Raw genomic sequence first — 15000 nt, 5'->3', positions numbered from 1 at the left:
TATATATATTATTTAGCAGACAATTGGAAACAAGATAGGTTTGAGATGAGCTGATTATTGGAAACAGAATATGGAGAAACATACTGGTACTTCTATTGTTGTGTGTGTGGTTCATCAATGGTTGTTGTCATAAAAATGTTTGAATTTTTTTTTATGTACATGTATTGGTCGTACATACATATATATACCAACAGCGTTTTCCCCCTTACAAGGGAGGTAGCCAAAAATAAAAGCATAAAATCCACTCCCACCCATTCCATCCCCACATACTGCACTCCCATTCACCCCGTCCCTCCCTCTTATCTTGTATTAGTCATAAGGATGCCAAATATGCACTTCCCTTTTGGGTATGGCAGGGATGTACTTGATAGTTTTACATAGTTATACTTAACAAGTTGATGATGATGCTGTGATGCAAGGGAGGGAGTGGGTGGGGGATGGGGGGGACGAGGGAGTATGTGTGAATGATATTTTGACACAGCCCGAATAGATTTCTCCTCATCTTCTATTTTTCTGCATGAGGGGATGGAGAAAGGGGCTGCTGATTGAAACAGCCTTGCTGTGGATGTGCTATGTCTTGCTACATTGCCTCTGACCCAGAGCAATTGGCAAGATGCAGGAATGACCTGTCATCCAGGAGGAGCCAAGAAAAGAGGGAGGGAGGGGTGGTGATTAGGAGTGGAGTATGTTAGGATGAAATGGGTAGGAGTGGGTTTATCCATTTGACTTTGGCTACCTCCCTTGTAAGGGGGAAAAAGCCATTGATATATGTATGTATGTATGCCTAACAAGTTAAGATTTTTTATATGATATTTTCGAAACTTTCATATTTTTTCATATTTCATGGCAGTGGAATGGGTGGGAGTGGATGTGTGCCTTTTGACTCAGCTACCTCTTATAAGAGGGAAAAGGCCTAGTTAATATAGACAGATATATATATATATTTACATTTTAATTGTAAAGTGATTATAACTAATGGCGAAAATTGGGAAGAAGTTGAAGATTACTGTTATTTAGTTCATGCATTAACTAAGATTATGAAAATTATATTAAAAGGCATATCATAATTCTTTGGAAAATGTTTGGGAAATACAAGAACATCATGAGAGGCTCACTACCTCTATGTCTTGAGATGCAAAGTTTAAGATCAATATATAATGGCAATAATGATATATGGATGTGAGACTTAAAAATGGATGAAGGTGATGAAGATGAAGCTAAGAAGTGCACACAGGACATTGGAAAGATCAGTGTTGTGAATAATTGAAAGAAGAAGAGGTTAAGCTGGGTGAGAGAACAGACTTAGGTGAAAGACTGGAGGTGACAAAGGAACGGAAGTGGAACTGAACAGGGAAATTAGTCAGAAAAGATGATGGGAGATGAAGCTAATATATTACTGTCAGGACACCATGAGATGGAAAGGATGGAAGAGGAAGACCAGATAGAAGGTGGAGAGATGAGATAGGGAAGTTTGCAGGACTGATGTGGTAGTAATTGGTGCAATCATGCTAACTTGTTGAAATTTTTGGCAGAAGCCTATATTCAGTAGTGGACTATGAATGGCTGATTGATTGAGTGAGTAGAAGTAGTGCAAGGAATGTATGAAACGGTAATTGTGCTAACATAATGATGATGAGGATTGGGTGATGAATGCAAGAGAAAAAAAGTCATGTGGAAATGAGATACTAGAGAGCAGTTCATGAAGATATAGAATATAACAAACCAAGGAATGATGTGATTTGTAAATGGGCTGGGATATAGATAGGTTGGTAGAGAGAGTGAGATAGGTCAACCACAGGTGGGTTAGAATAGATATCCTCTAAGCATTCATGAATTGGTTTGTGCTGGGAGTGAGAGGAAAGAGTAGACGAAGGAAAAATGGGCAGATGAGGTAAATGAAGCCACAAGAGCTGGTGGTGAGGATGTCAAACAAGGAAATTTGTTTGATGTGACAGAAGAAGGGTACACCAGGGATAAACTAACACTATTGCTAAGTAAGAAACGAGGTGCAATTTCCATACGGGTTAAGCAAGGAGAAGTGAAAAGGATGAATGTGATGGTATGTAATTTGGAAAGTGTGGTTATGTCATATGAGTATCGATTTCATGAGGTTTGTGTATTCAATGCTACAGGGACTTGATGAAGTTCTTAAACACATAGCTATATTTAAAGAAGAAATGTTGTCTACTTGTAATTTTAACTATTCCTCCTTTCTCCTTGCTTCTCCAAACTGTTTTACCACCTCTCTCATGTAAGGATGAGGAAACTAGTCCCTCTCATGCTCTAGGGTGTTGGGGACTGGATGAGCCACTTCCTTCTTGGGACAAGGTGACCTAGATGAAAAAAGTATATGTATACACAAAATTTTAATGCTATTTCCCACAGTTTTCTGGTCCATACCGGACGTGCTCCCCAGGACTTATTCTTCGTGAATACAAGGCATCCCAGAGCCCAGTAGATATTACGAGAATCTACACGTATTCTTACTTAGCAGCTGAACCAACACAGGGCTACCTCAAACGCCCTATAGATCCATATGACCGACCACCTAAGTCGCCACATTTCCACAGACCACCAGGTATTATCTAATACTAATTAAAGAAGATGCTTACAATGTTTTATGTTTATTGTTGGAAAGTTTTATTTTTATCCAGAAGCTTTCAATTTTATCAGGGATCATACTTGAGGTTTAGGTTTGGATAGGTTGTGAAACTTATAGAATCATTGCTGTATTTGTGTCTTACTGCTGACCTAATAAAGTAATTGTTAAACTCTCTTTCTGAACAGTAGATGGCCGAAAGCTTTCATTACCCAAAACTTCTAGTAAACTTGGAATGCGAGTTTTAGTAGATCAAATGGTTGCTGAAACACCTCGTCCCAAGTCTCCTTATATGAATAATGAAGAACCCATCAATCTTGCCCATTATCCCGGTGCAAAGAAACCTCATGGGGAATCCAGAATTGAGAGAGATGACTTCCCAGCACCTCCGTACCCATATACAGATCCAGGTACTGATTTTGGTCTTTTTAAATACAATGAGAAAACAATTCAGCATGAGACATTTCAGGTCATAATGAAGTTGAAAATTTAATTATTTTGTAAAATTATATTTTTGGTCAAGATAAATGTAGATTTTTAGTGGAGGTCCATGTGCTGTTGTGATTATTTTCATTCTGAATAAGTACATTGCAAATTATTGTGTAAATTTTATTTCAAAATTTGTCATTTTCATAGCATATATGAATTATTATTTGGAGGAACAGTAGATATTTTGTTCCAGAATTATCAATAGTACTTTTTGTATTCCTTTGGGAAATTAGTGCATGATTATTATTATTATTTTTTGTAATGCATGGTTATAACCTTATGTTAGCAATTACTGATCACTCGGATAATGCGTAGCCTTGGATCACTTGCAATAGAACCATGGCCCCAAGGAACCTTGTCATGGTCATTGGATTGGTCCATAGTTTACTTAGGAAACAAACTCTATAGTATTGTATTGTCTGAAACAAGTGAGTGGAGGCACATAGTGACTGTTTGCAGTCCATTTCTGTGTTTGTATTGTTTTAGGAGAGCTGCTTATCGATACTGTTGCTTGTGGTACCCTCTGAGACTGACTCTCACAATGGAATCTGATGCCAAGTGTGAGGGACCAACTGACAGACTGACCATTATATTCAAACACTGTCATAACTTCCTTGTACTTTGTAACAACTTTGTTCTTCCTTATACAAACCAAAGTACCATCAGTGATGATGATTGATGGTAAGGGCAGATGGTAATCTAGAAGCCTCTGGTCACATTTTACCCAGGGGCAGTGCAGGCCCAGTGGTACTGGCATCTGGGCAGCAGTACAGCTCTGTAGCTGCCTCCATGTCTGAGCAGCTCTGCCCACTCTACAAGGGGAAGGGACTAGAAAAGTTGCCTAAACATTACCTGCCTTTTCCTTATCTGGCTTGGGAATTGCCACCAAGCAAGTTCACCCAATCTGCAACCACAACAATAGTTACAGAAGTAGTAGTAGTAGTTGTAGCATTTATAACCATAACTGGCTGATCCTTGCACATTCTACCCAGCTATGCCAAGAACACCTGAGAATGGTCCTAACCTTTGTCCTGAAATTGGGCACAGTAGTCAACCCGGAAAAGTCAGATTTCTTACCAAGACAGAGAGTCACGTACCTGGGTATGGTCCTGGACTCCTCCCTAATGGAGTCCTTCCCAGTAGAAAAGGGGATCCAGAATCTCGCTTCTCTAGTTGCACAGGCACTATCGACCAGGTTCCTGACGGCGACACAATGCCAAATCCTCCTGGGCCATATGGCCTCCATAGAGAAATTAATCCCCAGGAGTAGACAAAGAATGCGACCGCTACAGTGGCTCCTCAAGTCTCAGTGGGCCCCGCAAGAGGGAGAACCCCTACAACACATCTCCCTCACTGAAGAAGTCAAGGATTCTCTTCTCTGGTGGAAGGCCCATGCAACCTTCTCATGGGGATGCCCCTCGGCCCATCTCCCCCCGAAGTCCTCCTGTTCTCCGATGCCTCCAAGGAGGGCTGGGGAGCCCACCTCAACGACAATCACATCAGCGGTTCCTGGTCCACAGTCGAGCGGACAGCCCATATCAATTGGCTTGAGTTGAAAGCAGTACTCCTGGCTCTCCGTCACTTCAAGGATCAAGTCTCGGGAAAAGTAGTGGGCATAATGTCGGACAATTCCTCGGTAGTAGCCTACCTGAACGAGCAAGGGGGGCACAGTCTCCCAGGAACTATGCCTTCTGATGATGGACATCCTCAACCTAGCCAAGAATCTCCAGGTGTCACTCAAAGCCCGCTACATCCCGGGGAAGAGGAATGTCTGGGCGGACCACCTCGGCAGGAAGAATCAGATAATCAACACAGAATGGTCCCTCTATCGAGAGGTAGCGAACTTCATCCTCAGCAAATGGGACTCCCCTCTAGTGGACCTTTTTGCAATGAGATGGAATCACCAACTCCCAATATTTTTCAGCCCTTTCCCGGATCCTCTGGCAGCAGGAGAAGACGCTCTTCTGCAAAGTTGGGACAACCTGGACTCCTACGCTTTCCCACCATTTCCCTTGCTCCAGAAGGTACTCCTGCGAGCAAGACACGCATCCTACCTTCGGATGACTTTGATCGCTCCTTGGTGGCCCGAAGCCCCATGGTTTCCAGACGCCCTCGAGCTAGCAGTAGAAGAGCCTCTGGCCCTTCAGGGAAGACCAGATCTTCTGTTTCCACCCATCAATGGGCCTTGGCACAAGAACCCTTCAGCACTCAATCTTCACGCATTCAGACTATGGTCCGGATCCTCCTAAAGATGGGTTTTCCCAGAGAAGTGGCAGAGGACATGTCTGCTCCTATTTGCTCTTCCTCACCTAACCTTTATCAAGGGAAATGCAATGCCTTTGCAAAATGGTGCCACTCCAGGAAGTTAGTCCCAGATCGAGCCACCATTCCTGAGATCGCCTCCTTCCACTTCCTCAGGAAGTCCAAGAAGATCTCCCTCTCGGCAGTACAAGGCTATAGGGCAGCTCTAAATCAGGTGTTTTCTCTGAAGGGCATGGTCCTAGCCCTTTCACCGGAAATTTCCATGCTCTTCAGGCACTTCAAAGATCATGCCCCCCCAGGGAAATCAGTTCTCCTCCGCGGGATGTGGCATTAGTCCTGAACTCTCTGAGGGGTTCCCCTTACGAACCTCTCCGAGAGGCACATCTGAAGGACCTCACCTAGAGGACAGTTTTTTCTGCTAGCCCTGGCATCTTCCAAGAGAGTAGGGGAGTTACATGCCATCTCTTATAGAGTCGCCCATTCCAAAGGATGGAAAGAGGTCTCCTTCACTTTCATGCCTCAATTCATTGCCAAAAACCAAGATCCTGCCAAATCCGACCCTAGATTCTGGTCCTTTAGTGTTCCGTCCTTAGACGAATTTGCAGGGGGAGAATAGACTGAAACAGTTCTATGCCCGGTACGAGCCATCCGGACCTACCTCAAGAGAACCGAACATCTTCGACCAGAATTAAAGAGGTTGTTCATCTCTACTAAAGGTAGCCCATCACTAAGAATTCCATTTCTTACTGGACAATTGAAGTCATCCGCAGAGCCTGCGACATGAACCACACAGATTGTCCATGACCTGAGGGCAGTAGGAACCTCCCTAGTCATCAGAAAGAATCTGTCAGTCAACCAGGTTCTTCAAGCAGGTATATGGAAGAGCCAGAATACGTTCACTTCCTTTTACCTCAAAGAAGTTATGCGGGAATCTTTAGGGAACTTATCTTTGGGCCCCATAGTGGCTGCCCAAGAAGTCCTGAAAATGATATACCCCTCCTCAAGAGCACACAGCCGACCCTGACAACTCATCCAGGTTCTGGCTCGGCAACTGCAGGGATAACTTTCCAAAGTCCTTCTCATACTCTTACATTCCCTTACCTTACCCGCGGGCTCTCAAGCATTCCAAGGGAATCAGTTAAGCCCTTCAGTGGTACAAAAGTGATTATAACCTGTCTGTCTCCACTCCAGGGAACAGAAAGGGGTGCACTTCAAAGTGAGGGGAATGTATAGGGGTCTGGTCAACATAGTCTTAGCACTAGATTTTCCTTACAGCGGTTTCCCAGGCTAGATAACAACTTCCTTCCCTCCTAAGTCCGAGTCTCCTATTGTAAGGAGTACCGAAGAGTTTGTATTCTTCGGAACAAATGTAATTTTCGCAGGAAAATTAATTTTTCCCTGATACAAACCTGAGGTACTCCTTACCTTTAATGGCCCTCCTCAACCACCCCTCTAAACAGTTCCTTCTCCTTGCCTGACAAACCTTGTGCTTAATTCATACCTGGCTCAGAGAATGGTTATAGTGTGCGAGACTTGTGGTGGAGGGCAAGGCCCCCCCCCCTTGCCCCAATGGGGCCCCTTACTGAGGATAAGCGTTGCCCAGACCCACAGAGTGAGGATTTTAATTTCGCAGTAGAAATATTCGCGCTACGCGAAAGTATCCTATTGTAAGGAGTACCTCAGGTTTGTATCAGGGAAAAATTAATTTTCCTGCGAAAATTACATATTTATAACCTCCCAAAAATCCCCCAGCTGCTACCTTGCTCTGCCTTGTATGACCCCCCCCCCCACCATCAACAGTACAGTGAGCCTCTCACCTTGAATTAGCTTGACTTTATAACGTAATGGCAATTACCCATCCTCTGCCCCCCCCCCCACACACACACACACACACTTTCAACGAACGGACGGCTTGACGAACGCTCTGAAGAAAAGTGCAGATTGTGGATACCAACGCAAAGAGAAGTGCCTTTTTGTGTTTGCAGGGGGGGGGGGAAATTGCTCGTGAGGCAGTAGGTAAGTAGGAAAAGAGGAGAAGGGGAGGGATTGCTGGGGAAATGGAAGGAAATGAGGATGTGGAGGACTTGGCCCAGGCAGACGGGCGTAAGGTCAACATGAAACGACCACCGGATGACGAAATGGCAAATAAAAATGTAAAGATTAGAAGTATAGAGAGGAGAAATACAGTAGAAAGTGACGAGAATATGTTCCAGGGATTTAAAGAGGGTGGGGGGGACACAACCCCCCCCCGACTGATAAGACTAGAGGAGAGAGTTGATAAGGTGATCGAGGACTTGGAACGTAAGTTAGGTAAGGTAGACTCCATCTTCCAGAGAATTGAAAGATTGGAACAACTAGAGAAGGCTAACAGAAACTTAACTGAAGAAGTAGAGGACCTAAAAAGACAGTTAGGAAATGTAAAGGAGGAGAATGAGAAATTGAAGAAGAATAGTAATGAAAACAGTGAGAAAATAGCTACAGAAGCTAAAAATTGGAGAATAACTCAAGAAGGGAATAAGGTTTCATTCACTGACATAGTCAAACAGCAATTGAAAGAACATAATGAAGACTCAGTTATTAAAGTGATGAGACAGAAGGAGAATATAGTAAGAGAATTAGCTGACAAAAAGAAATGTATAATTATATTAGGAATGGAAGAGAAACATAACCCAGATAGAACCGCAAGAATCAAGGAGGAAAATGAAAGGGTAAGCAGTTTATTAAAATTAGTCCAGGAAGATGAACCAGAAATTATAAAGGAAATTGAGGAAAAATTCAGACTCGGAAAATATAGTACAGATAAGACCAGACCAATTAAGATTAAATTCAGGTCACAAACAACGGCAGAGAAAATTCTATCCAAGACAGGGAAACTAGCAACAAATGATCAATATAAAAAGGTATGGATAAAAAGAGAAATGAATAAGGAGGAAAGAGAGGCAGAAAAGCAGAAAAGAATTGAAGCTAAGGCAAAAAACGAGGAAAGAACGGAGTCAGAGAAAGAGAGATTCTATTGGAGAGTAGTGAACATGAAAATAAAGCAGTTCGACATACTAAAGAAAAACATAAGGGAAACAGAGAACACAATGGAAGTGGCAGAAAACTAAGAGTGTCTTACACAAATATAGATGGATTGATAACAGGATTGAATGAACTGAATGATTATTTGAAAGAAAAAGAACCGGACATAATGGGAATTGTAGAAACAAAATTAAAAGGCCCACTACCACCCAACAGTGTAGGACATGATACATACAATTATTGGATTAGAAACAGAGAGAAAAAACAAGGGGGTGGAGTTATGTTCCTGACAAAAAAGGATATAAACGTGAAAGGTGTCATATATGGAAAGAATACAGTAGAGATGATTATGATAGAAGTGGAAGACCGAGATAAGAAGAGCAGAAAATTTGTGATCAATTATGTGCCTCCGAAAACAGCCTCATGGGAGGAGAGTGAACATAAAAGTATGTTAGAGGACACAAAGATAGCATTAACTAAAATAATGGAAGACGGAGGAAGAATAGTTATGATGGGCGACTTTAATTGCAAAGAAATCTGCTGGGAAGAAATGACAGTAAAGAGTGGTGATGACTCATGGGGAAATGCTCTACTTGAGATGATTACTGACCATTCAATGACACAATGGATACAAGAGAACACTAGGTATAGAAATGAAGAAGAACCATCGAGGCTAGACTTAATAATTACATCTGAACCTAGAATAGTGGACAAGATTGAATATAAAACACCAATAGGTAAAAGTGACCACATATTGATTGAACTGGAACTTAATGAAGAAAAATATATGAAAAGAAATGAACAATATAGAAAAGGAAGAATGATGTATGAAAAAACAAACTTTGATAAAATAAGAGAATTCTTCCAACAAGAAAACTGGGAAGAAATATACAAAGAAGAAACATCAGTGGAAGAGAAATGGAATATTTTGACAAAAATTTACAAAGAAGGAGTGGAAAAGTATGTCCCAAGACAAAAACAAGAAAAAGAATATGTAAAATGCTGGTACAACAAAAGTTGTAGGGAGTTAAAAGACAAAAGAGACAAAGCCTGGACCAGATGGAAAAAAGACAGAAGACCTGAAAAATGGAAAATATATACTGGTTATAGAAATGAATATGTACAAAAGTGCAGAGAGGAAAAAAGAAAATATGAAAAAGATGTTATAGAAAAGTGTAAAGATCAACCAAAACTATTCTACAGATTTGTAAACAATAAACTGAAAAACAAACAAGACTTGGAGAAATTAAGACAAGGAGGAGTTGAATACACTGAGGAAATGGAAATGGCAGAAATTATGAACAAACATTTTAAATCAGTGTTTACAAGGGAAAATATACAACCTGAAGAGATTGAGTGGAAGGAAAAAGTCCCCCCTATGGAAGAAATAGAAGTAACGAAGAATGAAATATTGACACACTTGGGTAATTTTGATGTCAGAAAATCGCATGGGCCAGATGAAATAGCAAACTGGATTCTGAAAGAATGTAGGAATGAACTGGCAGACAAAATACATAGCATAATAAGCAGTTCCTTAAAAGAAGGAAAAGTTCCAGAAGATTGGAAAAAAGCAAATATAGTACCTATATATAAAGGAGGAAATAAAGAAGAACCTACCAACTATAGACCAGTCTCTCTAACAAGTACAATAGCAAAAATATGTGAAAGAATTATCAAAAGTAGATGGGTAAAATACTTGGAAAAAAACAACGTACTAAATCCAAGGCAATTTGGATTCAGACAAGGACGATCATGCGTCACCAATTTAATATGTTTCTATTCAAGACTAATAGATATAATACAAGAAAGAGATGGATGGGCTGATTGTGCATTTCTAGACCTAAAAAAAGCTTTTGACAAAGTACCACATAAGAAGTTGCTTAAGAAATTAGAATATGAAGGAGGAATACAAGGTAAATTGCTAAATTGGATGGAAGACTTTTTGCAAGAAAGAAAAATGAGAGTAGTGATAAGAGATCAGCACTCAAAATGGAATGAAGTAATAAGCGGTGTCCCGCAGGGAACAGTTCTGGCCCCAATAATGTTTGCTATATATATTAATGATATGGATGAAGGAATCGAAAGCTATATGAGCTTCTTTGCAGATGATGCAAAATTACTGAAAAGAGTGAAAACTGAAGAGGATTGTGAATCACTACAGAGAGATCTAAATAAAGTACAAGAATGGAGTAGGAAGTGGGAGATGGAGTTCAATACAAAAAAGTGTAGTATAATGGAATTTGGAAAAAGCAAAAACAGAATAACAGGATCATATAATTTGGGAGAAGAAGGAATAAAAAGAGTAGAAAATGAGAGGGACCTGGGAGTCATTGTTATGAATAATATGTCACCTGAGAAACATATAAATAAGATTTTTGGAGAAACTTATAATTTAATAAGAACAATCAAAGTGGCATTTACATACCTGGATGAAGAAATGGTGAGGAAAATCCTAATCACCCTGATAAGACCAAGATTGGAATATGCAGCAACGATATGGTCACCAAGTACAAAAAAATGTATAAAAAAACTTGAAAGAATACAAAGAGCAATTACTAAACTGGCACCAACACTCTCAAAACTATCATATGAAGAGAGACTACAAAAACTTAAACTACAGACACTAGAGCAAAGAAGAGAGAGAGGAGATTTGATAGCTATTTACAGAATCATGAAAGGCATAGAAATTACTGATAGAGAGAATCTGATAAAATGGGATGACAGAAATACAAGAGGACACGGAAAGAAAATAAAAAAAGACAACTATAGAAGAGATTTGAAAAAGAACAGCTTTCCTCACAGAGCAATAGACAGTTGGAACAAGTTAGATGAGAAAGTGGTGTGTGCAAAAACAATACATGAATTTAAAAATAGTTTAGATAAAATGAGATATGAAGACGGGACCTCACGAGCATAGCTCCCCTTCCCGTAAAATACAACTAGGTAAATACAACTAGGTAAATACAAAAGGAGTAGCTGTCTCTGTCACTGTAACTTGACAGCCATGAAACCACAGCCATTAGCAGTTCCTCCAGTGCTGCTGAACAGATTCCTACACTTACCCTATTCCTCTGGTCCTCATCTTGACCCATACTAAGGTGAACTGGATCATAACCTGGAATACTCAAGATTTTTGTTGCTAACACTACCAGTGAACAGTCCCTTACTGCACAGTATCCCTTCAAAGTAAATATAGACTTAATCACTTCATGTGGAGAGCCCAACCAAATATGGAACCAATCAAATGGGTCCTTAATAGTGGATCTTGAATGGAGAGCCTAATATGACAAAGCCCTACTTCTCAATCTTTAGAAATGCCCTAATCTGGAATGAACCACATGCAACCATACAAGAATTTAAGAACAAACTAGATACTGAGAGATACAAAGATGGTCACTGCGAGCATAGTACCCCTTCCTGTATAGTACAACTAGGTAAATACTAGGGTAAAATACAAGTCATGGGAGTTATTAACTCAGGACTGCTAAATTGCACTTTTTTTTAGAACAAAATAATTGAGTCTGTCATACAAAATGGAGTCAGACAAGGGAAGTAAATGTCAATGTGAAAAAATGCCAAGTATTGAATAGAAATGGGTAGAAGGTCTGTGTAAATATCTACAATGATATACCCCATGTACCTAGCAACATGTTCATACAAAAATATGCATATTCAAGTCACAAAGCAAGCATTTCTTAGTAGACCTTCAAATTAACACTTTAACCTCTTCAATACTATGATGCCTATGTTGGTGTCATGAGGCATGAGTGGGTATATGAGGATGCTGGCATTGGAGTCTTGATTATATTTATTTTGTAGTTGTAGTTAAGTAACCCTCGAACTCTGTAAACTGGTTTGATCGTTTTCTATGTTTATTATTACTCAGAGTGAAATAGAATGAGTAATACAGCAGTGACTTTACATTTTATAATGCAAGTAGTGTGATGCATCATACATTAGGCATCCAATACTGTGCGCGAGAATTTGACACGTATTGAGGAGGTTAAACTTTCCGAGGTATTACTCCATCTGAGAAATGTTCCCCAAGACAAGTAAAAACTATACTAACATGCCTGTTCAGGTCATTACTCTGTGTTGAAAGAGTACCAATACTGATTTGACCTATAAACAGGCTCTTAAATGCCCAAGGTGCATCTACTACACAAAAGGTACCAAGTACCTTATTCTGTACTGCTGTATACTCACCCTTTCTAGACAACAACAAAATTTCCTCTTTAAGTGACTCTGGGCTGAACTGGTGGTCATGGCCAGTTACTATACATCTTTTTCCCAAGACATGAACCCAGATGAGAAAACGTTTTCAAGACCAAGGCACACAAGAGTCTTACTAATGCCAAATCCAGTTGGTTTACCATTAAAAGTTTAAACAGTAGAAACACAGCATTGATTTGCCTGCAAACAGCACTTACACCAGATGCCTAAACAACACAGAAGACATAGAACTTATATTCTTACACTGTCCAACATTCACACAACTCATACAATTGTTATTATTATTATTATTTTTTTTTTTTATGAAAATAGTCCCTTGGGGCCACTGGGTGCAAGAGAGATCCAAAGTAACATGTTTATTATGTGAAATTTTAATGGTGATTCATATATGCTGTAGAATGCATGAATTTAAGATAGGTTTTAAAGTAGTTTAAATAGTGTTGATATAGTGGATAGTATTAGATAGTAATATGTTATATTTGTAATGCCTTTTTTTTCCCTTGCTTGTAATTCTTAGAAACCCCCTGCCTTTGAATAACTGTATTCTGCTTCAGTTGTTGGTTTCCTCAAGGAGCAGAGATTGTAGAACTAGAGTGTTGTTTTAATATTTGGTTGTATGTGTCTTGTGTTGTCTTGGGTTGTGCCCTGACACACGCAGGTGTTACAGAACGGAGACGACGGTGGTCTGGAAGCTCCAAGGGTGTTAGTGTTGATGAAACTGATGATGCAGAGGAGGATCCAGAATCTCTGCCTCATGACCCAAAGTTAAAGGTAAGGGAAGTGGATGATGGAGGTTGAAGGTGAAGTCTTAGTTGACTTGTTTTAGGAATGAAAGTTGTTTTTCAATATTCCAATAACTTGTGTGGACTTACATATAGTGGAAGCAATTACTGTAGTTGAATAATTTCCAATGGTAGTATAAAATTTGTAAGTCTTTGCCTAGCTAGTTGTTTTGATATAATTTCCTTAAGTATTTTGACTTATTGCTCTGGTACAGATAAAAGGAAAATAGTAATAATACCCCAAGTTTATTTTAATCTTTCAACAAAGAAAATAACATAAACCACCTTTCAGGATATGAATTTATTTAGAAATGTAATGAATCTTTTTCAACTTCCTAAGATTTAATTGAAGTGTGAAGCTCCTGTGAAGTAGAACCTTTGTCCCCTTGCCTGTGTTTCACAACATTAACTTTTGGAAGGATGTAAATAGTGTTTAAAGAGTAGGCAGAAAGGAATGGATGAATGGAACCAATGGGTAATTGTTAGTAGACAAGAAGGCTGTGAGTGGGAGATGAGCCAAGTATTGGGCAAGGTACAGGGATGCATCATCCAGTAAGAGCCAAGAAAAGAGGGAGGGAGGGGTGGTGAATGATAGTGGAATATGTGGGGATGAAATGAGTAGGAGTGGATTAATGCCTTTGATTTTAGCTACTGCCCATATAAGGGAAAAAACATTGGTATATGTGTATATATATATATATATGAGTGGAAAAGGTGGTAGAGAAATGCTGGTTAGAGCGAGATCACTATATAAGGAATATAGTGTTCTCGCTCTAACCCGCATTTCTCTACCACCTTTTCCACTCATCTGTCTTACCTTCATAAAAAAAAAAAAAAAAAAAAAAAAAAAAAATGTATATATATATATATATATATATATATATTTATATATACATATATATATATATATATATATATATATATATATATATATATATATATATATATATACAGTCGAACCTCGAAAGCCCGGACTAATTGGGGGGAAGGGCGGTCCGGTCATGCCAAAAGTCCGGTCATCGAAAATGTCACCCTAACACCCGTAGATTTTCGTAGCAGTATACGTATAGGTAATGTATGATATGGCATAGAAACACATAAGAATAATACTCTAACATTGTAATAATAACAATACTGTAATGATAATACTATAATACTAATAATTCTGTAATAATAACTGTAATACAGGCATGTAAATGTACTGTACATAGTGTACTGTACTGTATTTTTTATTATGTACATTGTAAATATCGGAAGGTATGCATGCGGGACAGTGGTGGCAGCCAGGGTTGCCGTGTTTTCTACACTACCGTGTAGAATGGGAGTGTTGCCATACCGGGGCATACATTTTTCACAGGAGTGTGCAGACTTTCATAGCAAGATATACTTGTCAAACTTTGACAAAATGTTGGTTCTAGTTTTTATTTTTTATTCTTGAATGCTGTATAAGGCTCCCATGCCCTAACATATTCAGTAGGATATAATATATATATTTTTTTTATATTATTATCACTAAAATAAAGCTGAAACTTTAGTGTAGAATTTTTTTCTACACCGTAAAAACGTATCTTTTGGGGTATGATATTTTATAAGTAACACAATTACCAATAAAAG

The 15000-nt window shown here is 39.3% G+C and overlaps 1 protein-coding gene across 28 annotated transcripts in view; it reads left to right on the top strand.

Moving 5' to 3' along the window:
* The window catches only part of Unc-115a (actin binding LIM protein Uncoordinated 115a), a 247252-nt gene that overhangs the window by 174053 nt on the left and 58199 nt on the right, over positions 1–15000 (top strand). For 24 of the 28 annotated variants that reach the window (XR_012966886.1, XR_012966885.1, XR_012966887.1 and 21 more), the window contains 3 exons: positions 2386–2578; positions 2788–3009; positions 13263–13375. Coding sequence is in view for 23 of the 28 variants with exons in the window: in XM_076193013.1 (XP_076049128.1) it covers positions 2386–2578; positions 2788–3009; positions 13263–13375 (528 nt within the window). In the remaining 5 variants the exon portion in view is untranslated. The remainder of the gene's footprint in view (positions 1–2385; positions 2579–2787; positions 3010–13262; positions 13376–15000) is intronic. The other 4 variants (XM_076193008.1, XM_076193026.1, XM_076193014.1 and 1 more) reach the window with 3 other exon arrangements.

Source organism: Oratosquilla oratoria, chromosome 11, assembly GCF_046742065.1.
Source record: "Oratosquilla oratoria isolate Oo_2021 chromosome 11, ASM4674206v1, whole genome shotgun sequence".
Classification (NCBI taxonomy): domain Eukaryota; kingdom Metazoa; phylum Arthropoda; class Malacostraca; order Stomatopoda; family Squillidae; genus Oratosquilla; species Oratosquilla oratoria.
Note: the sequence above shows the minus strand (reverse complement) of the source record. Positions and strands in the feature narration are given on the sequence as shown.